The sequence below is a fragment of the Cetorhinus maximus genome, chromosome 24, assembly GCF_964194155.1.
Source record: "Cetorhinus maximus chromosome 24, sCetMax3.hap1.1, whole genome shotgun sequence".
NCBI lineage: Eukaryota > Metazoa > Chordata > Chondrichthyes > Lamniformes > Cetorhinidae > Cetorhinus > Cetorhinus maximus.
This window is the reverse complement of record NC_135902.1, coordinates 49,193,053-49,220,749: the sequence shown is the minus strand read 5'-3', so window position 1 is coordinate 49,220,749 and position 27,697 is coordinate 49,193,053. Positions and strand designations below refer to the sequence as shown.

At 42.3% G+C, this 27,697-nt stretch overlaps 1 protein-coding gene across 2 annotated transcripts in view; it reads left to right on the top strand.

The window, feature by feature from the left end:
- Positions 1-26,381, top strand: part of polg2 (polymerase (DNA directed), gamma 2, accessory subunit) — a 37,164-nt gene extending 10,783 nt beyond the window's left edge. For both annotated transcript variants that reach the window (XM_078571242.1, XM_078571241.1), the window contains exons 3-9: positions 2,560-2,689; positions 3,432-3,537; positions 4,528-4,701; positions 5,996-6,136; positions 10,279-10,359; positions 12,669-12,769; positions 21,121-26,381. In XM_078571242.1, the coding sequence (XP_078427368.1) occupies positions 2,560-2,689; positions 3,432-3,537; positions 4,528-4,701; positions 5,996-6,136; positions 10,279-10,359; positions 12,669-12,769; positions 21,121-21,277 (890 nt within the window). In that variant the 3' untranslated portion in view covers positions 21,278-26,381. The remainder of the gene's footprint in view (positions 1-2,559; positions 2,690-3,431; positions 3,538-4,527; positions 4,702-5,995; positions 6,137-10,278; positions 10,360-12,668; positions 12,770-21,120) is intronic.
- The last annotated feature ends 1,316 nt before the right edge of the window (positions 26,382-27,697 follow it).

The window sequence follows — 27,697 nt, the reverse complement described above, 5'->3', positions numbered from 1 at the left end:
GGGCATTATAATTAGTTTAACTCTGTCTCAGGTAAAGTCTATTTTAATTTTATTCTTTCATGGGATGTGAGCATCACTGGCAAGGCCAGCATTTGTTGCCCATCCCTAATTGCCCTTCAGAAAGCAGTGGTGTGCTGTCCCCTTGAGCCACTGCTGTACATCTGTTGCAGGTCTACCCACAGTGCTGTTAGGAGGGAGTTCCAGAATTTTAACCCAGCAACAGTGAATGAACAATATAGTTCCAAGCCAGGATGATGTGTAGCTTGGAGAGTACTTGCAGGTGGTGGTGTTTCCATGTACCTGCTTCCCTTGTCCTTCTAGGTGGTAGAGGTCACAGGTTTGGGAGGTGCTGTCGAAGGAGGCTTGGCAAACTGCTGCAGCGCATCTTGTATTGATGTGCATTGGTGGTGAAGGAAACAAATCTTTAAGGTGATGGATGGGTGCTGATCAAGCGGGCTGCTTTGTTCTAGATGGTGCCGAACTGCTTGAGTGTTGTTTGAGCCACACTCATTCAGGCAAGTGGAAAGTATTCCATCACACTCCCCACTTGAACCTTGTAGATGGTGGAGAGACTTTGGGGAGACATAGTGTGAGTTACTCGCAGCAGAACTCCCAGCCTCTGACCCTTTCCTGTAGCCACAGGATTTATATGGTTGTTCAGTTCCGTTTCTGATCAATCCTCCAGAATATTAGGGGATTCAGCAGTGGTAATGCCATTGAATGTCAAGAGGAGATGGCTAGTATCTTTCTCGTTGGAGATGGTCATTGCCTGGCACTTGTGTGGCACAAATGTTACTTGCCATTTATCAGTCCAAGCCTGAATGTTGTCCTGTCTAGCTGTATATGGACACAGACTGCTACAGTTTCTGAAGAGTTGTGAATGGTACTGAACATTGTGCAATCCAAAACAAAAACAGAATTACCTGGAAAAACTCAGCAGGTCTGGCAGCTTCGGCGGAGAAGAAAAGAGTTGACGTTTCGAGTCCTCATGACCCTTCAGCAGAACTGAGTATAGTTAGGAGAGGGGTGAAATATAAGCTGGTTTAAGATTGGGGTGGGGGGGTGGAGAAGTTGGAGGGGGGTGTGGTTGTAGGGTCAAGCAAGCAGTGATAGGAGCAGATAATCAAAAGATGTCACAGACAAAAGGAACAAAGGGGTGTTGAAGGTTTTCTTAGATAATATCACCACCTTCAACACCCCTTTGTTCCTTTTGTCTGTGACATCTTTTGATTATCTGCTCCTATCACTGCTTGCTTGACCCTACAACCACAAAGCCCCCCAACTTCTCTCCCCACCTCCCCCCCCACCTTAAACCAGCTTATATTTCACCCCTCACCTAACTATACTCAGTTCTGCTGAAGGGTCATGAGGACTCGAAATGTCAACTCTTTTCTTCTCCTTGATGCCTTACTCGTTCAAATACTGCCTTGCTGTCAAGGGCAGCCACACTCACCTCACCTTTTGAGTTTAGCTCTTTTATCCATGTTTGCGCCAAAGCTGTAATGATGTCAGGAGCCGAGTAGCCCTGGTGGAACTGAAACTGAGTATCAGTGAGCAGGTTATTGTTGAGTAAGTGCCTTTTGATAGCACTTTCAGTGACACTTTCCATCACTTCGCTAATGACCGAGAGTAGACTGTTAGGGTGGTAATTGACTGGATTGGATTTGTCCTGCTTTTTTGGGCAGGACGTATCTGGGTAATTTTTCATATTATCGGGTAGATGCCAGCCTTGTCGCTGTACTGGAACATCTTGGCTATGGATGTGGTTAGCTCTGGAACACAAGTCTTCAGTAATGCTGTGAGGATATTGTCCGGGCCCATAGTCTTTGCAGTATTCAGTAACTTCAGTCGTTTCATGATGTCATATGAAGCGAATCAGATTGGCTGATGCTTCTGACCCTTACAGACCAAGCTCAGTTACTAGCCTGTGTTGAGTTGGCTTTTCTCAGTCATTGCAATTATAGATATACCACAACTGGTCACAGTATTCTGGCTTTTGGAAACCTGAGCTAGGTTCCCTCGACCATTTGCTTCCCCTGTGCTAGACGTGCCCATGGATGAACTGTATAGAATATAGTTACGTAGCATTTGCAGCACAGAAATAGGCCATTGACATCAGAGACCCATGCCGGTACTTGGGTTCCACACAAGCCTCCTCCCACCCTTCTTCACCTAATCCTATCTGCATATTCTTCTATTTTTTTCTCCCCTGGTTCTTATTTAGTTTACCCTTGAATACATCTATGCTATTTGGGAATGGGTGAAAACATGGGCATACAACAAGGTATATAAGAGAACCAGACGAATAAGTGGCAAAGAAGATTTTAGGGTGCACGTTTGTGTAGTGGGGGTGGTTAGCAGTTGATTTGGGTTAAGACTGCTGTTGGGCATTTATTGGGATATCTGTGCACAAAATATAATTAATTCCTTACTTGTCTGAAAGGCCAGTATTCAAAGTTAAAGCTAGCCATGATTTGTAAAAGGTTTTATCTCTAGAATCTTATCAAAGATATTTTTTGAAGTCTGAAACGCACACCTGTTTCTTGTGATCTTCTGCAGGAGCTGTTCAAGAATATGCTAGGTCTTTGAGCCTTGTGAACAGGAAGTTACCATTTGGTTTGGCTGAGATCGGTGTGTGTTATCAGCCCTTTCCTACTGGTAAATACCCAACAGTATGCAATGCGGTCAGGTGAGAGACTCAATTTGAGACTCATTAAATTCATGTACAGTGAGTAATTCATAAACTGTAAAATGCCATTACTTCACAAACATAAAACAATTTTGGCTTTCAAAATAAGTTTCACTATGATAGTGAATCTCTCCTTGGCCCTCTCTATTGCTGTAACACGCTTATAATAGTTTGGATCTCAAATCTTGGGCACACAACTGTCATGTTATTCATTTTACGTGGATTCCCCATTATATCCCAACTTTTATATTCTATGCTTCTTGCCCTAAACCTAATACTTTATAACCACTTGAGTTGCTGCTTCTAATGTATTGTAACCTCCCAAATTGCTCTCCTCTTCCACAGCACCCTGCTTTTCCGGTCAATAATAGTGTTTTTTTTTGACCACCTTACAGTTACTAACACAAAATTCACCTGTCACCATCTCATCAATAGTCTCCTGCAACTTCCTTTGGTCTTCAGAATTATGCGCTACGCCTTCTATTTTAGTATCCGCTGTGAAGGTTAATGACCCAATTCAATTAATTAGTCTGCCACCCAATTTCACTGCTTTAAGGAAAAATATTCTGCTGCCTCTCCTTTTAAAACAAAATAATGTAACATTTGGGGACGGAGAAGGAAGGTAGGGAGAAAGACAAAGTGTTAAGAAAAAAAGTTAGTTGAATGAAAGAGCTCTAATGTCAAGTACAAGTTAATTACCCTTGTTCCTCTGTAATAATTTTAATTTCCCATTACTTTAAAGAACAGGAGAGATGGAAATGGCATCCCTAGTATGGTTTAGCTCTCCTCGGACTTCAGGCCAATGGCTAGACTACTGGGTACGCCAGCGTTTACTATGGTGGAGGAAGGTAAGAACTACTGATTTCTGAAACACAATGCACTATAGATTGCTAATCACTCAATTGTTTAGCGGTAGTGCAAAACAGTTTCGAACAATATTTTAAAGAACTTTGCAGCCGCAGGAATGATTGGTCAAATATCATCAGCATGCTTCCATCTGGGTAAGATGATAGACATGCAGCAAATCAAATCCACTGGAGATGGGGTAGCTTCATATGGTGCACTTTTGTTGATAGCTGAAGAGACCAATCTATGAGAAACAAGTTCTGCCACAAGTGCTGCATATGAAGTGGTTGTCAAATGTCGTTATGGGTTGTTTTCAATGTTGGTACCTGTTGCCAAGCCGCTCTAGCCACTGATCAACATGGTGATGCATGTCAGCCCACAATGGCAGATGATGTTGCCATTTCCCTCTGTCGTTAGCTAGTGTCTCAGGTGTGAGAATCAATGAACAGAGTATTCATGTCGTGCTTGCAAGTATCCTTGAAGTGGAGCTTTGGGCATCCTACTGGTTCTGGCTACCTTGCCATACAGAGAATTCTTAGCTATTTGACCATCTTCCGTCCTATGAACATGCCTGAGCCAACAAAGTCACCCCTGCTTGTTGAGTGCCAATATACTTGGGAGCTTTACTTTTGAGAGGATTGCTGCATTTGTGATTTTGTCGTTCCATGAGATCGTTCTTCACACATGCACTTACCACAGTGCATATTGTGACACTGACCACTCTCTTGTCTGCAGCAGTGTGAAGGTGCAAACCTGAAAGTTGGCCAAGTAAGGAAATTCAGCATTTTAAACTCCACACCGGTTTACATCATCATGTGAGCAAAATGGGCTCTATCCATTTTGTGCTCATTGTCGTTTGCTGACCAATTTCTGTCCCATAGTTACTTGTTTTTGTATTGGGGGAGGAAGTGGGAAAGAAAACAGCTAGATTGTTAATAGTTGTCTAATATCTTCCCATGTTTTATTCTGAGTGTTATTTGGTTATTTTATAGTTTGCCAAAAATCCATCCAGTTTCACAGCCAGTGATTTCCAGGATAATGATGGAACTAAAGGAACCACACTGTGTTTCAGTTTTCCGTGGGGGAAGGAACCAATTGAGAAGCTGCTAAATCTGGGAGACAAGGAACTTGTGCTTGAGCATCATGGAAACAAAGCAAATTTAAAGGTATAAGTGCAACTTTGTTTATTTGCAGTGTAAAAGGTGTGATTAAAGAATACTAAATTCTACACAGAACAACTTCAGATTTTCAAAATAATTTTCTAACATGGCTGTTATAGTTTTCAAGTTGGATATCTTCCCATTAATGACGACTCACAATTGCTGAATTAGCTGATCTCACCAAGACTGTCAGTTACTCTGGGCTAAAAAGGGAAAAGCCAAGTTTGCTCTTCTGATCTTTCTGAGCAATTATAACTGGGAATTGCATGTGCATGGATCAAAAATAAGAACATAATTTGGTTGCCGTTGTTAGTGTTAGCTGCACAGCAATGGATATCCTCTTGGGTGTGGGCTTATGAAGCTTTGCAAACCTTGGGTCAGTTGGTAGCACACTAACTTTTGAGTCAAGGTCATGAGTTCAAACCCCTTTCCTTGATTTGTGCATATAATCTAGGCTACCAGAACAGTGTAATGCTGATGGAATGCTGTACTGTCAGAAAGATCCCATGGCACTATTAGAAGAGCAGTGAGTTCTTCTCATGTTATGAACAGCATTCTGCTTTCAATTAACACCACTAAAAACAAATTAACTAGTTATTGATTTCATTGCTGTTTATGAGACCTTTACTCATTGGACTTTAGAAGAATGAGAAGCGACCTTATTGAAACATATGAGATTCTTAGTGGGCTTGACAGGGTAGACACTGAGAGGTTGTTTCCCCTTGTGGGAGAGTCTAGGACCAGAGGGCATGATCTCAGAGTAAGGGGTCACCCATTTAAGACAGATGAGGAGGAATTTCTTCTCTCAGAGGCTAGTGAATTTGTGGAATTCTTTACTGCAGAGGGCTGTAGAGGCTGGGTCATTAAGTATATTCAAGGCTGAGATAGACAGATTTTTAATCAGTAAGGGAATCGAGGGTTATGGGGAAAAGGCGGGAAAGTGCAGTTAAAGATTATCAGATCAGCCATGATCTCATTGAATGGCGGAGCAGACTCAATGGGCCGAATGGTCTACTTCTGCTCCTACGTCTTATGGTCTTATGGCCTTACAGTGCACAAATTGCCTGCCACATTTACCCATGTAACCACAACTACATCAGGTATTTCTTTCTAAGTGAAATGTTTTGGGATATTTGAGACACATGATAAGGCACTATATGAATGGAAGTTCTTTTATTTAACCATGGCAAGAATGAGTGATTTCACAAGAAGAGGGGAGAAAAGACAAGATTTTGGGATGGGGCAAGCAATGCCTAACAAATATATCCCTGCTTATCAGAATATATTTATTTCTCGAAAGGGTCGAGATGGGAAGAAGACTGTTGTCCCACATGTTCTGTCAGTGAGTGGGAATCTGGACCGAGGAGTGATAGCCTTTTTGTTTGATTCACTGCAACTGACTGAGAAAGTTGATTCAAAACTGCGACACAACCGAAAAAAGGTATATTTTGTGCAAAATGTTTTGTACTAAAGTAAGATACTGGATTTGTTTCTCATCAATTTTTATATGGAAAATAGGGAGAAACTTGAACATAAGTACTGCTTTGCATTTTTTATTAAAATGACAACTGTAGGCAACTCCTGTACTAAATTTAAGTGTTCTTTCCTCTTCTTTTCTAAGTCTCATTGGGTGGCATATCATCCCCAGTCTCAATGGGAAGAATTTTCTCTCAGGTCTCTGGCAGTGCCAGCTTCCCATACTTTTAATAATACATTGCCCTATAAGGGAAGTAACATGATTTTCACTCTATCTCATTTGGAGCCAAGAACTTTATGTTTCAGGAACTGCATTCCTTCGTATATGAAACTACTGTGCCAACAGTCTATACACAACAAACGGTCTACACACAGAAAACAGCTTTTCTGTTACTCAAGTAATTAAAATATCAAGTTAGTACATTGCAATGAAGCAAAATTTAACAATGGTAATGTCCATTATCTTTTCCATGAAATTGTGATATCTCACCACTGTTTCTCCCTTTCACCACTCCATGCTTCTCAATTTGTCAGGCTGATTTTCACATAAGGATTCAATTTCATTATTGTTTCACTCAATGAAGACTTTCTTTCGCAACATTACACTTTTTTGTGTTTTCCTAGACTTCAACTGCTCTTAATCTTTCCTCTCATTTTGGTTGATCAGCAAAGGGATTTTAAACTTAATGAGAAATGGTTCCCTGAGTTTCACTTTAATTTGAATTGTCAAACAGATTTCAAATGCTTTTGCATTTTGTTACTTGTTTCTCCTTGTTTTTTTTGTGAACAAGGTACTTTTGAAGATCATATAATTAAGTAGGGAGCTGTCACTGATTAGGTGCTGCTCCATTATACTCATACAAGCATAAATGGCAACCCAAGGTGGCCATGCAATCCTGTGAGCCTCCTCTTCCATTCAAGAAGTTCATAGCTGATGATCTTCTATCTCAACTCTACATTTCTGCCTGACCCCCAAAGCCCTTGATTCTCTTTGGATTCAAAAATCTATTGATCTTAGCTCTGAACATACTCATTGACTGAGCATCCACAGCCCTATGAGTAGAGAATTTCAAAGATTTTCAACCTTCTAAGTAAAGAAATTTCTGCTCATCTTAGTTCTAAATGGCAGACCCCTTGGGACAATGTCCTCTAGTTCTAGACGTTACAGCTGGGATAAATAGCCTTTCTGCATCCACCTTGTTAAACCCTCTCAGAATTTTGTATATTTCAAGAGATTACACCTCATTCTTCTAAACTCCAGAGAGTATATGCCTGTTCTGTTCACCCTTTCTTCAAAGGACATCCCAGGACAACCCTCTCATCCCAGGAATCAATCTAGTAAACCTTCATTGCATGCCTTTAAGGCAAGTATATTCTTCCAAAACTGTACACAGTCCTCCAAGTATGATCATACCATAGTCCTGTACAAATGAAGCAAGACTTCCTTGCTCTTGTACTCAACTCCCTTGCAATAAAAGTCAACAGATCATTTATCTTCCTAATTGCTTGCTGTTCATCTGTGTTTCATTTACAAGAACACTCAAATCTCTCTGAAGACCAACATTTAATAGTTTCTCACCATTTAAAAAATAAATTCTGTTTTTCTCTTCTAACCAAAGTGAAAAGCCTCACATTTCCTCACATAATTCATCTGCCACCTTCTTGCTCCCTCACTTAACCTATGTTCTTTCGCAGACTCTTTATGTCCATGAGACAGGTTACTTTCCCATCTAGTTTTGTGTCATCAAGCTTGAATACATTATACTCTTTCCTTCATCTAAATCATTAATATAGATTGTAAATAGATGAGCACTTCTCTTCCTTGTGGATCTCTGCTAGTAATAGTCTGCCAATCTGAAAATGATTTGTTTATTCTGACTCTGTTTTCTCTCCTTTTGCTCTACAAATGCTAAAACATTACATGCTATGAGCCTTTATCTTGTGCACAGTCTTTTTGTGTAGCACCTTATTGAATGCCTTTCAAAAATCCAAATATGCTACACCCAGTGATTCTCCCCCATTTATCCTGCTAGTTACACCCTCAAAAACACCTAAAAATTTGTCAAACATGATTTCCTTTTCATTAAGCCATGTCTAATCATTTGTGATTTTCTAAATGCCCTGCTCTCACTCTCTTAATAATGGCTTTCAACATTTCTCAACCAGGCTAACCAGCCAAAACAGAATTACCCGGAAAAACTCAGCAGGTCTGGCAGCATCGGCGGAGAAGAAATCAGTTGACGTTTCGGGTCCACATGACCCTTCAACAGAACTGAAGTATAGTTAGGAGAGGGGTGAAATATAAGCTGGTTTAAGGTGGGGGGCGGGGGGAGAGAAGTTGAGGGTGGGGTGGTTGTAGGGACAAGCAAACAGTGATAGGAGCACATAATCAAAAGATGTCACAGACAAAAGGATCAAAGAGGTATTGAAGGTGGTGATATTATCTAAGAAAAGTGCTAATTAAAAATGGAAGGCAGGACACTCAAGGTACAGCTCTAGTGGGGGTGGGGTGGAAAGATTGACAAGGTATTAGTTGTAGATTTAAAAATAATGGAAATAGGTAGGAAAAGAAAAATCTATATAAATTATTGAAAAAAAAACAAAAGGGAGGGGGAGGAAACGGGGTGGGGATGGGGGGAGGGGGAGTTTAAGATCTAAAGTTGTTGAATTCAATATTCAGCCCGGAAGGCTGTAAAGTGCCTAGTCGGAAGATGAGGTGCTGTTCCTCCAGTTTGCGTTGGGCTTCACTGGAACAATGCAGCAAGCCAAGGACAGACATGTGGGCAAGAGAGCAGGGTGGAGTGTTAAAATGGCAAGCGACAGGGAGGTTTGGGTCGTCCGTTAGTTTTCCTGTTTTCTTTCTCACTCCTTTCTAGAATGGTGGTGTTACATTTGCTACCTTCTATTCCACTCAATTAGCTATGTAAAATTACATTCTCAGTTCTACCAAAAAAATGTTGTACCTCTGGAACCTTGTTCAGTCATTGTTTTTAATGTGTGTTTGCATTTCACAATGTCTCAGACTTACCAAGTTTTAGTCAATTTAAATAAAATTTCTTCCACCTGATTGGTTGAGATGGAAATTTACTGATTCAAATTTATTCATGCAGCCTCATGCATTTTTCATACAGAAGGCAAAACCAATCAAATTGCTCAAAATAGTTTTGAAATAATATTTTCAACATTTGTCTCAACTTACTATGTCAAGTTAAATAAAATAGAAAGCATAAGAAGTTATAAGTAAAAGAAATGCAAAATATATTTTAACAATCGTAAGATTATCCAACTTCTATTGGAAATATGTCCATCAAATCTTCCTCCTGCCTACACAACCAAAGGTTTGGGTTTTGAGGCTGTGGCTCACCTTGCCCTTACAGGACTTGTTTCTGGCTGTCAACACAGCTTCCCTTTCCCCCATTCTGCTGCACATTCTCAATCTACACATGCTCCCTGATACTGTTTCTGCTATTTAGCCTCCCCTTTTACTGCCATTGTATTTCTGACTGGAAGCTAATTTTAATATTGTTCTTTAATATTGTTTTTGTCAATTGTATGTATACATACCTCCCCTGAGGGGAACAAGCTGAACAATGTGTATCTTCCTCTCCCTGAATCAGCTACCTCTCTGGAAGATTAAGTTTGGGGCGGTGTCACCTTATACCAATGCAGCCTCCAGTGTATGCCATAACAATTATGAATACTTAGACAAGCATCATAGCTAATGTATATATTTTTATAGTTGTCAGCACTATTACAGACTTGATAGTAAAACCATAAAACCTCTAGACAACAGGAACTAGTAGAACAGGAACTGCAACATTTGTTGCAGCTAAATTTAGCAAATATATTGCTGAATCTTGCAAAAACAGATGTGCACTGGAGGCAGCTTTCAAAATAGATAAACAGGAGAGTTTTCTTTAGCGGTTCAATGTGTATGAGTTAGTTCTGGATTGTATGTAAATTGGGCTGTTTATTTTCCATTGCTATTAATTATACTAATGCTATTCAGTAAACTAATTTAATGCTGCAATTTAGTAACTTTTTAACCTGTTTAATCTTTACTTTGAAAATATCTAAAATTAATGTTCATGTCTGCTGCATTTTCAGGTGCTAAAGCTCCATCCAAGTTTAGCTCCAGTTAAAGTGAGTTTGGAAATGGGCAAGGGAGCTACAGTTGAGTTGCGTCAGGTGTGTATATTTGTGAAGAACTCCAAAAGCCATGAAAATATGCCACTGATCCAAGTCATGCCCCCTGATGTTTTAATTTCATTATTTGGTTTTGTTCAAACCAAGATGCAGTTACATGGCCCTGCAACATCTGTTTGAGGCGTTCTGAATTTTATAACTATGTTTGAAACCGTACAGCATTTTCTTGTTCAGCACTAAAGCTTTCGCCTGTGAGGACCTTCTGCTACATGCGCTTCTGGAACCTGAATGTTCTTTTGGCCTATCGACAGGGTGTTAAACTACAGGTTGTGGACCGCGTGCTGCACCAAAAAAATGGTTTACAAAATAAACAAGAATATTTCTCAACAAAAAAAATGCTCAGTCAATTAAATAATTGTGATCATAGGCCAGGAGAAAATTTTATATTCCTGTACCGTAAATGGTCTTTGGAAATCATTAATTTAATTTAGACATAGGTCTTTTGCATTTCCAAATAAAAGAGATCTATTAAAAGTGCTATGAAAATAATAATGTCAAATATTGCCACTTTTCAAACTTATTAAGAAACACTTTCTAATTTGAAATTTAAATCTCTATCATGGGTTGGTCATATGAATTGAGCAATTTGTAGCATGTTAAGGTTTTATAAAGCAGTACATGGTGTGATAAAAGCACATTTAACATCTGTACAGTAATCTAGTTCAGCAAGATTAAGGCAATGCCTGTTTTATAAACAGTCCAAGATCAATTATAGTTAAAATGAAAATTAACATTGCTGCTTGAAACTCAGCATTTGTAATTTTACAGCTGTTGGAGAATGGCATGCTGTGAAGAAAGTTATGGCTGGAAACCAAACTTGCTATTTTAGAGTAAGTTTTACATTTGTACAAAAAGCTAAAAAAGCTGTACCATAAGGAGACATTCCCCACTGGAAACCTGAAAATACTGTTAGCCAGTTTTCCTTAAAGCTACTTAAGCACAGCATATTTGCAGGTTGATTTTCTATTCTCCCCCCGCTGCCCACTCCAAAAAACTGTTTATATCTGGCAGCAAATCAGCTGTAAGTTGCTTTTGCAGTTATTCGTAGTCAGAAAAATGAACTGCAAGTTGACAATATAGACAGAAGACAATAAACTTAACCAGTTGCAAGAGATGCCTAAAGTACAGACTGACAGAACAAAAGTTCCTTCAGTAACTCAGTGGTAAATGCCTTGGCAAGTATAGTCTGAGTTATTAGTTAATTCTGATTCAGAGAACATTAGGGCCATGACAGTTGACCTTTGTTTTTATGTCCACTCTAGATTAGAAACATTAACAGGATTCCCATTCATGATTATTGTCCTGTGTGTTTTGCTGGCAAGTGCATGTATGAGAGTGTCCTATTTAACTGTGATATTTTTTACAGTTAACTGACAGGCTATGCATGTTTGCATAAGAACGGCAGATTGTATGAAGTACATGGTGCAAGTGATACATGTAGGTAACTATGTCAGCAAAGGTTGGTGCCACCAGTGCAGCAACAAATAAGAATCTTGGAGGCAGGATGGAGAACAAAAAATTCAAAGACCTAAAATAGTTTTGGAGAAACCATAACTCTATGTAAGCTTTAGAACTTCACTGCAGCCTTATACACTTATATCAAAATATCCATGTTCTATATATTTAACTATATGTGTGAGTGGTTTTATATTGGTGTATATACAGCGTCCAAACATTTCTATTATCACTTTGTTCTAACATTTTAGCTTAAAGTTAAAACAGCAAATCAGAACTATAGAGGTAGGAAATTTCAAACCAAAAACAAACTAAGCTAGAAAATTGTCAGGGAGAAAGGACTAAGGACTCATGAACACAGCCAATTCTGATTGACCACTGGAGAACCTACTGAAAGTGTTCTTTTTAAGAATAAAAGAATTGTGAACCACTCTGTAAGTAGAGCTTGAAGTATGGGTAAGAGACCCTGTGGTGGATTTCTATTATGTTAGTACGAAGTTAAAAAATAATTTCATCTTAAGTGGTTGTGTGTTGATGGACCTAAACAGCTGCTGTCCACATCCGGTCTTAAATTTTATTAACTAAAATACAAAAGTGCTGGAAACACACATGAGATTTAAAGAGAAAGGACGGTCACTATTTTGGGTAGTTTTTTTGTCAGAACCAGTTTTGTTACAGGACTGACCAAAAGAAAGAGGGGAAGTGAGAACAGCCATTGTTCCATCTCTAGTAATCTGTTCTTTTCAGATTCTGAGTGGTCCATGTATTTACAGCATTTTTTGTGTTTATTTTAGATGTTTGGTTTTTCTAGTTTGCCATTTCATTCTTCTTCTTAGGTATGTGAGGGGCTATTCCATGAGATGTTAGAGAAGAGAATCACAGTTTGGCCTGGCTACCTGGAAACCATGCACACATCAATGGAGCAGCTAACCATGAAGTAAGAAACATTTGTTTCATGTTACAATTGAATGGATAGTTTTGATAAGAGTTCTTTAACATAAACAGTTTCATTTTTATTTGTTCGTGGGAAGTGAGCTTTGCCAGCAAGGCCAGTATTTGTTATCCATCTCTAATGGCCCTTGAGAAGGTGGTGCTGAGCTGCCTTCTTGAACCCCTGCGCTCCATGTGGTGTAAGTACACCCACAGTGTTGTTCGAAAAGGGCGACCTTGAAGGAATGTTAATATTATTCCAAGTCATGGTGGATTGTGACTTGATGGGGAACTTGCAGATGATGGTGCTCCTATGCGCCTGTTGTGCTTGACCCTTCAGGTGGCAGAGGTTGTGGGTTTGGAAGGTGCAGTTGAAGCAGCTTTGGCAAGTTGCTGCAGTGCAACTTATAGATGGTGCACGCTTCTGCCACTGTGTGCCAGTGGTGGAGGGAGTGAATGCTCAAAGCGGTGGATGGGGTAATGATCTAGCGGGCTGCTTTGTCTTGGATGGTGTCGAGCTTCTTGAGTGTTGGAGCTGCATTCATCCAGGCAAGTTGTGAGCATTCAACCACACTCTTGACTTAGCCTTGCAGATCTTGAACAGGCTTTGGGAAGTCAAAGTGAGCCACTTGCTGCAGAATTCCCAACCTCTGACCTGCTCTTGTAGCCACAGTATTTGTATAGCTGTTCCAGCCAGTTAAATTTCTAGTCAGTGGTGACCCCCGTCCTATCCCCACCTCCCAGGATGTTGATGGTGGGAGATTCAGCGATGGTAATGTTGTTAAACATCAAGGGAAGATGCTTAGATTCTCGGTTGTTGGAAATAGTCATTGCTTAGTGCTTGAGGTGTGAATCTTACTTTCCACTCATTAGCAAAGTCTGAATCTTGCTATATGCAGGCATGGGTGGTTCAGTATCTGAGGAGTTGCAAATAATACTGATCACTGTGCTATCATCAGCAAACATCCCCATTTCTGACCTTATGAAGGAGGGAAGGTCATTGATGAAGCTCCTGAAGATCTTCTGGCCTAAGACTGTAAACTGAGAAACTCCTGCAGCAGTGCCCTTGGACTGAGATGATTGGCCTCCAACAACCACAACCATCTTCCTTTTTACTATGGGTGGAACTTTCCATACCTGCTGGCAGCAGGCATGATAGGTGGCGTGAGCAGACAATATGGTGCGATCAGTTTCACAACGGTGGGACGGCAGGTTGCAATTGTCCACTCAGCCCACCGATGCCATCAGTCGTCGGGAACCTCATTGTAATATATCAGCATATCATTATCAGGCCATCCCGTCAGGCTCTTGCACCCCTGCTGGATCGTCCATCCACGTCAGTGGGAAAGCACACCAATATGTTTCACAATAACGCAAATGACGTGCACTTGGCACCCTGCACTTTGGGTGAACTGGAGGTGAGTGCACAGCAACTTTCTGCAGAGTTCACCAGGGTCACCTGTTGCTTTGCCTGCTTCAGGAGTGCCAGAGGTCGGGGTTAAGTGCCACCCTGCCTGACTAGTGGCGGTGGGAGGATCAGGGGGCAAGTGCAACCTTGCTTCTGAGGCAACTTTTGAGGGTGAGGGGGAGTGGGGAGCAAATACAGCCTTGCCATTGAGGTAACTGGTGGCGGGAGAGGGGGCTGGATAAGGGCAGCCCTGCCGTTGAATATAGCACACAAGTATTCGGTGGGGGGGGGTGGTAGGGTGGGCGAGGGAAGTGACCACACATTCAGGAAACCTGTAGAAAGTGACCATTCCTCTGCAACGGAGACGCTTCGGGCGATTGGATTGGATGGGGCTCCTAGCTTGCCTGCCCACTCAAGCAGCGCAGGGGCACCAAAGGTACCACCAAGCTCTGCGGAGCTCCCGCTGCCACACCCCCCCCCCACCACCACCAGCACAGACTGCAAATTCATGGTCACTTTAGCGGACTGCAGATCAGCTGGACTGCACACGTTGTACAACCTCCTCACTAAAGTTGACCATGTAGCAGTCACTGCTGGAGGCACTCTCAGCTTCTTGCAATGTCAGCATCCCGGTTTGGACCAGTCTCCCCCATGGTTCAAGCTAACAGGGCAGCCATGCAGCACACTAATCTCTGGCCATCCAAATGGTGGCCAGCACTTTCTGGGGAGCATTAAGGGCCAGCACACTTAACCAGGACAGGTTCTTAGTACACCCATGCTAACCACGTGTCTCTCTCTCATCCTGCAGGAGGAGTACATCAGGGTCATGGAGCCTGGTGAACTAGCTGTATGCCTGATGGCCTACAGAGTGCAAACAAGATGGAGGAGAGAGCGACTGAGGCCCCTGGCTGCGCAGAGGCAGGAGCAGCAACCTCGGGAAGAAGGAGCAACTAGGGCTCCCGCACATGCCACCCAAGAGCTACAGCAAGCCATTGCTGGTCAGCGCCTAGTGACACCTAGGGTCTATAGATGCTGCCTTTCATTCCTGTAGATGACCGAGAAGCAGTGTCGCTGAAGACTGTGCATGTCTAGAAAACTGGTCGCTCACATCTGCCATTTACTGCAGGATTTGGTGCCATGGGGACATGGAGGGCATCCACTGCCAGTGGCTGTGAAAGTAACCGCAGCACTCAATTTCCATACCAGTGGCTCCTTTCAAGGCTCCACAGGTGACCTCTGTGGGATCTCTCAAGCCTCCACCCACAAATGCATCCATGAGGTCATGGATGTCATCTTCACAAGGGCACACAACTTTGTGCGTTTTGCCTGGGATCAGGACAGCCAGGATGCAAGAGCGATTGGATTCGCCCAGATCTTGGGTTTCCCACAGGCGCAGGGTGCGATTGACTGCACTCGTGACGCTCAGATCTCCGTCGCAACACACGGACTACATCAACCACAAGGGCTTCCATTCGCTGAATGTGCAGCTGGTGTGCGACCACCAGAAACGCATCCTGCAGGTGTATGCACGGTTTCCAGGGAGTGTGCACGACACCTACATCCTCAGTCAGTCACAGATCCCTGGAGTTTTCCAAGGTCCACAGAGGCTGCTGGGATGGCTCCTCCGGGACAACGACTACCTGCAGAAGTTGTAGCTGATGACACCTGTGCGGCAGCCTCAGACTGCAGCAGAGCGATGGTATAATGAGGCGCATGCTGCAGACCATTGGGATGCTGAAGATGAGGTTCCGGTGCCTGGATTGGTCTGGTGGAGACCTGCAATACAGTCTGCAGAGGGTATCACGCATCGTCGTCATCTGCTGCGCCCTTTACAACCTGCTTCTCCAACAGGGAGACTAGCTGGCTGAGGAGAAGATGGAGGAGCTGCACGTCTCCTCCAAAGAAGAGGACATCGTTGGTGATGAGGCCGAGGATGTCCTCGGAGGCGACGATGAGGGGGTGAGGCCCTAGCACTGGCTAGATAAAGCAGGTGCTCTCGGGAGGCTCTCATAGCTGCTAGATTTGTGGAGGATGATGACGACATGCAGTGAGGTGACCCCATAGTTCCTCACATCACTTTTCTGAATGTTTGACTCCAGTCTGGCTTATGTGGGTGCGAATACCCTCTGTGAGAATGCTCCTGTCTTGGAGATGTGGTGGAGGCCCTAATAGCTGCTCGATTGCAGGAGGATGATTATGTGCATTGAGTATACTCCATAAGTCTTCACATAACCTCTGAGAATGTCTGACTCCTGTCTGGCCCAGGGCAGCTTGTTTGCACTCCATGATGAGGGTCATAACATAGAGGCACAGCCATGAAACTTCAGAAGCACCTGATGCTTTGTCTTCCTTCAGCACCTGAGCCCTTCAGGAGCTGGAGCACAGCATCATTGGTCACAGATGCTGACAAGATGGGGGCCAGTCCCTCCATAAAGGTTGTGAGAGCCTACTGAGAGAATGAGAGAACTCTGTGGTGCCTGCCCACTACGTTCTGGCAGCAGTGGTGAGCACAGCCGAGGTGCAGGCATCAGTAATGTCTCCAGATCTGCACATCAGAACAAAGAGCCATAGGCAGGGAGACATTCTTGGGAGTTTATTGACAATAGTGAACAGTATGTACAAGTGATTAACACCCGTGCCCACACTGTGCAACTACTTCTCCTTAACTGTCCTAACCCTGTCACTACATCTTGGTGCTCTCCAGCCATCCACACCGGAGGTGGAGGCAGCCTGCTGACTGTGATGCCCTGCCTGTGATGACTTTGGCGGGCATCCTCTGGAGGACTGAGACTTGGAGGGCTCCGGCCTGCTTTCAGGGTCCTGCTGTGTGGCAGTGGCACCCTCCTCGAGCTAGAGCTGCTGAGGTCACAGGAAGAGGGGAGTCGGATGGGCCGGACACACTCGGAGTCACCTGGATGGATGGACCCGGGGTATGCACTTGTGGACCCTCTTCCCCATGGGTGCCTGGGGGCCCCAGGCCGACTCCTTGAGGAGCAGAGATAGCTGGAGTGAGATCGAGCTGCCTGGCACCCCTCTCACATACACACTGTTGGAGGCCAACTATGGCATCAGCGATGGATTGAGCCCACACAGCAGTGCAGGAGCAAAGTCCTGGACCAAAGTCTCCATGGCAGCTGCCATCCTACCAGTGTTGACCTCAGTGCGTTGGCATGCTTTGGCCATCACCTCAGACAGAAGGTGGACGGACTCCTCCATTGTGCCTTGCAATCTGAGGAGTGCAGCGGACATCCTTTCTTGATGTTCCCGAGCTTGTCTTTGCAGCTCCAGCAACTGTGACATGACTGAGTCCAGAGGCTCATTACCTGACTCGGACTCAGCCATGTTCTGGCTTCCAGCAGCCTTCCGAGTGTCGGACCCCTGGGGAATGCTGGACACCTGGGAAGCCCCTGCCGCCGCCTGCAATGGATCAAGCAGTGCAATGTGCTCATCAGATTGTGATCCCGGGACTACTCTAAGCTAGTCCCACCGAGGTGTGTGTCTCTGTGCTGGTGAAGGGTGTGGGTGAGCCCTGTGTTAGGACTTCAGGGAGGGTGCCTCCAGATTCCTCTTCAGAGGTTTCTTTGGGGCTTGATTGGAGACCCTGGGTTGTGGACTCTGTCGGCTGTTTGGCAGATGTGCCTGCGAAAGCAAGGAGAGACAATTAGTGCATGGCAGTGGCATGTGAAAGAGGACACATCACTCATGGCATGGTTGTCTGATGGATGTTGCACTGCTGAATTCTCACTTGGTAGAGCAGCGCTGATCTCACTGTCAGCACAGGACCGGTTCAGATTGTCACCAGCCAGCTGGATGGCTCTGTTTTCAAAGTCCGTGAGGACCTTGATTTTGGACATTCCACCACAGGCCTGTGACCTCTCCCTCTTGTGTGCCAACTCACCTGCATGGATAGAGATGGAGAAAGTATAAACAGGACGCCTGCCAGGCCAGGTGACAAGTATGTCTGGCCTGTGTGGGTGTTGAGTGGTCCCATGGATGGGATGAGGACAATGATGGTGAGTGTGAGAGTGAATGGTGATGTCCCTTGAACCGGCAGTGGGTGCGGGCCCTGTGGATGTGTAATGGGTTTGTGAGTGAGAGAGTTGAGTGATGAGATGAGTGACTTACCCTGGCAGAATGGAGTGGATCATTGATCCTCTTGTGGCACTGGGTGGCTGTCCTCTTTTGCAGGGCATTGGCACTGACCACCGCTGCCATCGCCCCCAAAGCCAGGTTAGTGCTGTTGCTGCCCATCCTGTGGCCAGAGCGGGTGTCGAGGACATTCCGGCAGGTCTCCAAAGCATCCAAAGGTCACTCGAGAGACATGTCGTTGCACCTGGGTGCTGCAATCTTCTTCAGTTTCAGGGCCATGTCTTCCTTGCAGCTGGAAGCACTGAGGTGTGTGCTTCTGGCTGGACTTTAAACATGGTGTCTGGTGTGATGCAGCGGCGGGGTGATGGCGAGCGAGTGAATGAGATCCCACCCACCATGGAAACGGCATGTTTCCCGGGAGTGCATAAATAATGAGGCAGGCTTGTGACGATACGGCATGAAAACCCGCCATTGTGGCCGGCGGGTAAAATATTGTTTTGCCCGCCCGCTTACGCACTTAGTGCAAATTTGAGAAAATTCCACCCTATGTATGACTCCAACCAGTGGAGAGTTTTCCTTCTAATTCCAATTAACTGAAACTATGCTAGAGCTCCTTGGTGCTGTACTCTGCCAAATGCGGCCTGGTGCCTAGGGCAGTCACACTCTTCACCTGTGGAATTCAGCTCTATTGTCCATGTTTGCATCAGGGCTGTAAATGAGGTCCTAATGAAACCTGAACTGAGCATTGTTTGTTGCTGTGCTTAGTACTAGTTCTGGAGCAGTAATCTTTGGTCCTACAGCCAGAATGTTGTCAGAGCCCATGGCCTTTACTGTATCAGCTCCTCCAGCTGTTTATCACATGGAATGAATTGAATTGGCTGAAGATTGGCATTGTGATGCTGGGGACTTTGGGAGGATGACAAGATGGATCATCCACTCAATACTTCTGGCTGAAGGTGATTACAAATGCTTCAGCCTCGTCTTTTACACCGAAATGCTGCACTCCCCCATCGTTGAAGAGGGGATGTTACTGATAATTTATGTGTAATATATTTGATTTGTAATATCTAAGGGCCTTGGTTCATATTTGGTTTTTAAAGATCAAATCTTTTTAGAATCAAGTAATTTATTACGTTCACTTGTGTAAACCCCAGGCCTTCCATTTAAAAAAAAGTTTTATTAGACTATTTTGTCCTTCTTCCTGTTAGCTGTCAGTAAACCAAAGTAACAGTTATTAGATTTGATAATTCATCACAATCTGGTTTTCTCTTGCAGCCCTCCATTCAGCCCAAACATAAATTTAAAATAATCAGCAAAATAGAAAAAAATCAAATGGGCCAGATCTTGGAAAAATAATAGTGTCTCAATGATGCTCAAACCATTGTTAATCTCAGAATTTACTGTCAGTTTGTTCATTAAGGGATACACTGTGGTTGTGATTCTGCACAAATGGCATCTTTGTGCTTGGCTCCCTGTTATTTTTTAAGAACTTGGTCGATTTTCACATTAATTATCCATTAAATTTGTCATGGAAAGTTTAAGTCTGGAATTAACAGGTTAAGTATGTTTTTAACGTGATAAATGCTAATGCAGTGCCAATCAACCTTTTGGGGCCCAAAAATTGAACACTTTAAACTGTGGAGTCTCATTCCTTCAAGAGAAAATTGTTCTTGGAGATTATAAAAATGCCTTTCTTTTCCATTCTCTCTCCTCTTTTCTCTCTCAATCCAGTCTTTCTTTTCCATCTTGCCTGATTTGACTCAAATTCATACACTCTTACTCACCATCCCCCTCAGTTATTCTTTTTATCAATCCTTAAATCTCATTGGTCAAGGAGATACACTCTTGGTCCCAGATAAATGCTATCTTCTATAAAGTGATTTTTAAAATTTCAAGTAATTTTACTGCTGTCATGGGAAGCCCATCAATAGTGTTTCCCTTGCATCCTAGCTGCTCCATTGACAATCGTAAGTAACATCATGGAATGGCTCCATTATAAATAGCATGTGTTTTCACACTAGCCCAAGTGTCATTCTGGTACTGGCAGGCCCCTCAAACGTACTGAGACTTCAAATTTCCCAGCCCATAGCATGGTTCTGTTGGGTAGATCTTGGGCTGGTCTGAAGTTGCACCCTATTCCATTATTTACACTGACAATGATGTCGAATTTGAACTATCAGAACTGTTTAGCAGCGATGAAAACAGTGAGGGTCTCTACTATTAGTAATAAAACTGATCTTTTTGAAAAAGATTAGATATTTCCCCTAAAAATATGCAGTGCTTTGAACCCAAGAACACCCTCTCAGACTTCTTTCCCTTGAATTTAGCACAGAAAATAAATCATTCAGGCACAGCAATATTTTTTTTAAAATAGATTTCATTTGTAAGACTATTTCTTTTTACAAAAGATAAACTATTCACTGTAAACTGGAAACATCAATTTTTTTGGTGAAGATGGGATGATAAGTACCACTTTGATCAGTTTTTCGAAAGTGTTCTCCTAAAACTTGATAGTTTTTCAACTTTGGCCATCATTACTTTCTCTTATTCACTGTCTCAGGGGGTTGGTTGTGATGGAATAATTGAATCACACTACTCAGGAGGGAAAATGTGTAATTTGTGATCTGATTAAATTGCCACTTCAAACAGAAGAAAGATACAAGTTATTCACAATAGAAGTTTAATAATAGTTATAATACGAAGGGGAACTCCAGGCTCCAACTAAGAAGCAGCCCTTCCATTTCATAACAGTCATTCATTCTTTGCATTTTTTATTAATAAAGTAAAAGCAAAATGTTAAGCAATATCTTTTGCAAGTGCTCACATACTGTACAGTGTTACATGATTTTTCTCCTTTGCAGGTATGATGAGATGGGTGTGATCTTCACAATTGTCGTCAATGATACCACACTAGAGAGTGGCTTAGTACAGCTCAGGAACCGAGATACTGCTATTAAAGAACTGGCTCACATTTCAGAAGTGAGAAACTTCCTCACCAAGTACATTCAGGAATCTTGAAAAATAGTTATACATTTCCATTAGAATGTGTATGTATATTGAAATATGTACACTCAATTATTGAGACTTATAACAACATTAATTAGTTAAGCTGAAGCTTAGTGGTGAGAGTACAAATGACCTTCTGAGGTAATTAACTGTACTCTGATACTTAAGCCGGTAGCCTTTTCAGTAGCTGCTTTTTATTTTTACACAAAACCTCATATTTATATATTCTTTGCCAATCAACCTATGCTAGCTCTTGAGAGGTATCTTTATATAGTGTAGACTGACTCCAGTTTTTTTAATCTTCCTAGGCAAATCGGTCCTTCGTGGTACAGCATGTTGATGCTTGAGTTCAGTGCACCATAGTGCATTGCATTGATATATAAATTAAATATGCCAGCAGACTATCGGTAAATTCACATTTAAATCTCAAAAACGCAAACAAGTTAATGGATGATGAAGCCCTGATGATAATGAATGTTAACAAACTTGCAATGTGTAGAATCTTGAATTAGAATTATAACATTAAAATCTCATCAGACCTGCCAATATTATTGTTACACTAATGGATCTCATATGGCTTTATCCACAGAAAATCAAAACTGTTACTCTTACTGATGCTTTAGATATACGAATGGGGGTTTACAAATTCTGAACCTGCATCTGAAATTGAGTGTATAGCTACAGGCATGACTGAGTCACAGAATGTGATGCCTAATTAATGAGTGTGGCATAGACATCAAATTTAATATATTACAGATAAGGTTCAATTTAGTTATCTGACCTGAAATTGAATCATTTCCAGTGCTCATCATTATTCTAAGTATGATTTCTTGGGTCTGTCAAATAATGTTACAGGAATGTTGAATTTTACTTCCATTTTGGAAATGCCTTGCAAATAAAAAAGCAGCAATCATGAGTAGAAACTGGGAATGTGCTTTTTGAATGATTAGAGAACTTGTTGGTCTGCACATTGGCACAGATAAAGTTGTAAAAGTGATACAGAAAATTGGTTTTACATATTACATTCTAATTGGATTAATTAAGAAATAAAAATATTAACCATTTGTGAGCTTAGTGCATGAATCCACTCTAAGTGGAGTTGTGGGATATAAGTTGTTGCCATAATACTGTTTCTTCCCACTCTTGACTTCCATCTCTAAATTTGATGAGCTCCCTAAACTCGTTGTGCTGTCTGGTGATATTATGTTCTTGTGGGGTGAGAGGGAAAAGCCCAGGGTTGAGTTGTTGCTGCATACCTAAAAGCGTTTGTAAAGGCCCGGGAGCTAATTACCTCCCACACGGGCAGTGGAAACAGAATTAGGACAATGAAAAATGATATATTTTTGAACAAAAATAGGTCGTAGATCTGACTTTTTCATTTATGCTTAATGATTCACCTATGCCGATAAGGAGGAATAATTGTTTGAGCTACTCGTATTATCATGTTTGTGGGTTCTCCGTTAAAGTGACTCCATTAAACTCAACTCCATTGAGTTCATTGTCAACATTTAGAAGGCAAAAAAGTGTAATTCATAAATTATATGAAGGAATAAACTTTTTCAGCTGATTTTATTTATATCAGCAACTGCATAACATGTATAACAACTGTAATGTTCTTCCTTATTTAACTTAACACACTGCTAGGAAAGCCCCTCCATTTCAAGTTTAAGACTTAGTGCAGTAATCTTACCCTCTCCTACATTCTCTCCTATTTCTTAGCCACTGTCTATATTCTTTTTTTTATTACAAAATGCAGTAACAGCACTGGGATGTGAATAATTTCGATATGTCCTGAGGTTGTAAAATGCACTTTTATGCTAGTATGCTCTCCACAAAGCATTTATACAGCACTATTCATGACCTACTAGATGTCTCAAAGCATTTTACAGTCAATTAAGTACTTTTGAAATTTAATCACTTGTAGGAAATGTAGCAGCCAATTTGCATGTAGCAGCTCTCAAAAACAGCAATGTGATGAAAACTAGATAATCTGTGTGATGTTGACTGAGGAATAGATATTGGCCAGGACACTGGGGGTGACTCTACTGTTCTTCTCTGAAGTAGTGTTGTGGGTTCTTGCATGTTCATCTGAGGGGGCAGACGGCCTCAGTTTAATGTCTTACCTGAAAGACATCATTTGCCTGCTGCCCTTGTTCTTCCAGGTGATAGAGATCACGAGTCTGGAAGGTGCTATTGAAGAAGTCTTATTCAGTTACTGCAGTGCTTTTTGTAGATGTTAAACACTGTTGCTACTGTGTGCCAATGGTAGAAGGAGTCGATGTATAAGGTGCCAGATGAGGTGCCAATCAAGTCAGCTACTTTGTCCTGGATGGTGTTGTACTTCTTGAGCAGTGATGGGCAACCTAGGCTAGCGAGTGGGCCGCATGAGTGGCCCTCTTTCATTTCAGTAGGCCGCAAGATTGAAATTGGATATGTGCACAAACCATGACCCCATGAATAAGAATTTGTGGGATGTGCTGATTGAAATGTAGCAGCGCTTTGATTGGACATAGAGGGAGCGCAAGGCTCTCACGGTCAATGTTGTGTGCAATCAGCATGCACCTCACCTCATGTGCCCTTGCTTTGCGTGTGTATCACTTTAGTACTACCGGTAGGAAAAAAAACTACATAGACCGAAACCAGTGGAACCTGGCAGCCCTGCGTGTGGGCAACGGTCAACAAAATATCTCGCACTCGGAAACCTGATGGGCCACAGGTTGCCCACCACTGTTCTTGTGTTATAGGAACTGCATTCGTCCAGACTAAGTAGTGAGTAACTGCTGGCTGGTGCCTTATGGATAACTTTGGGATTCCTGAATGTTAGTTACTCTCTACAGAATACCCAGCCTCTAACCTGCTCTTGTAGTCACAGTATTGATGTGGCTAGTCCAGTTATGTTTCTGATCAATGGTGACCCCTAGGCTGTTGATGGTGGGAAATTTCAGATTTGATAATCCCGTTGACCCTCTCTTGCTAGAGATAGTATTTAGCTGGCAATTGTGTGGCATTTGTGAGGTGTGAATGTTATTTGCCACTCAGCAGCCCAAGCCTGTTTTCTAGGTCTTGCTGCATGCAGGCATAGAAAGCTTCATTATCTGGGGAGTTGTGAATGGAATCGAACTCTGTGAAATCATCAGTGAACATCGCAATTCTGACCTTATGACGGAGGGAAGGCCAGTGATGAAACGGCTGAAGATGGTTAGGCTTAGAACACTGCCCTGAGGAACTCCTGGCGCAATATCCTGGGACTGAGGTGATTGACAGCCCATAACCATAATCATCTTCCTTTGTGAACCACCTTCCTTTGTGTTAAGTAATTACTCCAGCCATTGGAGACATACCCCACCCCTCCGGCCTCAATTTCCATTGACTTCATTTTTACTAGACTTTTTGATAGCTTACTGTGTTAAATGCTGCCTTGACTTTTCTTTTACTTCACCACTGGAGTTCAGCTCTTGGCCATGTTTGGACCAAAGCTATAATGAGGTCTGAAGCTGAGCGGTCCTAGGGTTACACAAACTATTAGAAAAAAGGCTATTAGAAAATGCTACTTGATAGCACTGTCCATGATGCCTTTGATCACTTTGAGAGTAAACTGATGAGATGATAATTGGCCCTGAGATTGGATTTGTCCTACTTTTTGTGGACAGGATTTGCCTGGGTAATTTAACACTTTGTCAGTTTGATGCCAGTCTTGTAGCTGTGCAGGGAACAGCTTTGCTAGAGGCGTGGCTAGTTCAGGAGCACAGGTCTTCAGCACTACAGCCAGGATGATGTTGGGTCTCATTGCTATATCTAATGCACTCAGCTGTTTTTTGATAACACATGGTGTGAATCTAAATGAAGATTGACATCAGTGATGGTGGGGACCTCAGGAGGTGGCCAGGTTGGATCATCCATCTGGCACTCCTGCTGAAGATGGTAGCAAACATTTTGACCTTTTGCATTTGTGCTGGCCTACACCATCATTGAGGACAGAAATGTTCATGGAGCCTCCTCCTCTTGTCACTCATTTAATTGTCCCGTTCACATCTTGATGTGGTGGGTCTGCAGAGCTTTATCTAAAATTGTTGAACTCAGTGTTGGGTCTGGAACACTGTAAAGTGCCCAGTCGAAAACTGAGGCGCTGTTCCTTGAGCTTCATTGGAGCATTGCAGGAAGCCATGAACAGTAAGGTTAGAGTGGCAGCAAGGTCGGGAATTAAAATGAGAGCCTGCTGCAAGCTCGGGGCCCACTTGCAGACTGAATGGAGATGTTCTGCAAAATGAACACTTAATCTGCGTTTGGTCTCCCCAGTGTACAGGAGACCACTTTGTGAGCAGTGAATACAGCGTACCAAATTGAAAGAAGTACAAGTAAATCACTGTTTCATCACCTGGAAGGAGTGTTTGGGGCCTTGCACAGTGAAAAAGGAAAGCTGTAAAAGGGCAGGTGTTCCATCTGCTGCAGTTGCATGGAAAGGTACCATGGAAGTGGAGGGGGTGTTGAAGGTTCAACAATTTTAAATTGTAACTGTGACCCCCCATTTTATTTTTATTTTTTTCTCTCTTGTTCCTTTTCTTCTGCTTTTGGGCGGCAGCTGTTCGTGATTCCGCCATTCACACTTCCTCTAGACACACCCTTTTGTTCCTTTATTTGTCCCATTACCACTCCCTTTGGCCTTGCACCATCAACTCTTTTGTCATTTAACCTAGCCTGTTTTCCACCCTATCACACAGATGTTCCCGTTTGTTCTTTTTTCTCATCCTCCTCCCTTCCACTTGCTCAAAACCTGTTACATCTCTAACTTTCCTATTTCTGATGAAAGGTCATTGATCTGAAATGTTAACTCTTTCTGTCCCCATACATGCTGCCAGACCTGCTGAATATTTGCAACATTTTCTGTTTTTATTTTAGATTTCCAGCATCTGTAGCATTCTGATTTTTGTACATAGCTATATAACCTGAATATGCAAATTATGGCAGGTGTCCCAAGCCTTTATTTTTAAAAACTTTTTATATAAATGTATAAAATGTACAATTTTTAAACTTTGGTTGTATATTAATATTACTAATTTAGGTATTCTGAAGGGTAAGGGATTAATTGAAAAAAATAAAATAGAGGCCTGTACCAGCAGTTCAAGTATCTTGATTGTGTTCTGATGCATATTTCCTGTTATGAGCCACCTCTTCTGCTTTGTAAAGTACGATGACTCACTGATCTTCACTCAACTTTGCTTCTAATTTGGATAAAACCTATTCATCAAAAACCACATATACCGGCACTCCTATAAGCTGGTGACCTTTTTTTTTTAAATGTTATTCCATTTATAACAAATTACTTCCTAATATGGCACTGTTGACAACTGCGAGCGCAGAGAAATCTTAATGGAGCCATTTGGCTTTCTGAAGAGGAAGTTCTCTGTTTGAAAAATCTACTGTTTGGATGAAAGTCTGCTATCTTCACTGGGAAATGAGTTTGGAGAGGTTCAAGTCACTGCCTATGGTTTTGTACAGACAATTAAAACAGAGTAAAACAGTGATCAGACAGTTAAAGCACTGCCCAGAAATCACAGTTTTACACCAAATTGATAGCATTGTTTAAAGAAATCAGAAGATTAATGTATGGAAGTAGAGAAATTGACATCTGGGTGCAATAGAGAAGGCTGGTGCACTTTTGAAATAGATTTTAAGGCACATTATCAAGGCAGAGTAGAGAGAACTTTGCAACTAGCATATCTGGCTTTTCTACATTTTACTTCAGAGTGCTTGATGTTGACAGCAGATAACAAAAGATTACCCAAAAAAAATCTTTTAAATTGTTGATTGATAGATAGCTGGTATTGGTGGAGTGTTGTGTGTTTGTCAATTAGGAGGATCTAAGCTTTAGGCTATTTAAATGGATTTACGGAAAGCTATGGAGGAGAGGTGCAGATCTGGAAGAAGGGACCTCCCTTATTGCATTCTTTCAATCAAGCTTGGCTCCATATTGTTATCCTTCACTGGACAGGGTATGGAATCCAAATCAAAAACAGAATTACCTGGAAAAACTCAGCAAGTCTGGCAGCATCGGTGGAGAAGAAATCAGTTAATGTTTTGAGTCCTCATGACCCTTCGGCAGAACTGAGTATAGTTAGGAGAAAGGTGAAATATAAGTTGGTCTAAGGTTGGGGGGGCGGGGGGAGAGAGAAGTTGAGGGTGGGGTGATTGTAGGGATAAGCAAGCAGTGATAGGAGCAGATAATCAAAAGATGTCATAGACAAAAGGATCAAAGAGGTGTTGAAGGTGGTGATATTATCTAAGAAAAGTGCTAATTAAGAATGGAAGGCAGGATACTCAAGGTACAGCTCTAGTGGGGGTGGGGTGGAAAGACTAACAAAGTTTTAGTTTTAGATTTAAAAATAATGGAAATAGGTGGGAAAAGAAGAATCTATATAAATTATTGGAAACAAG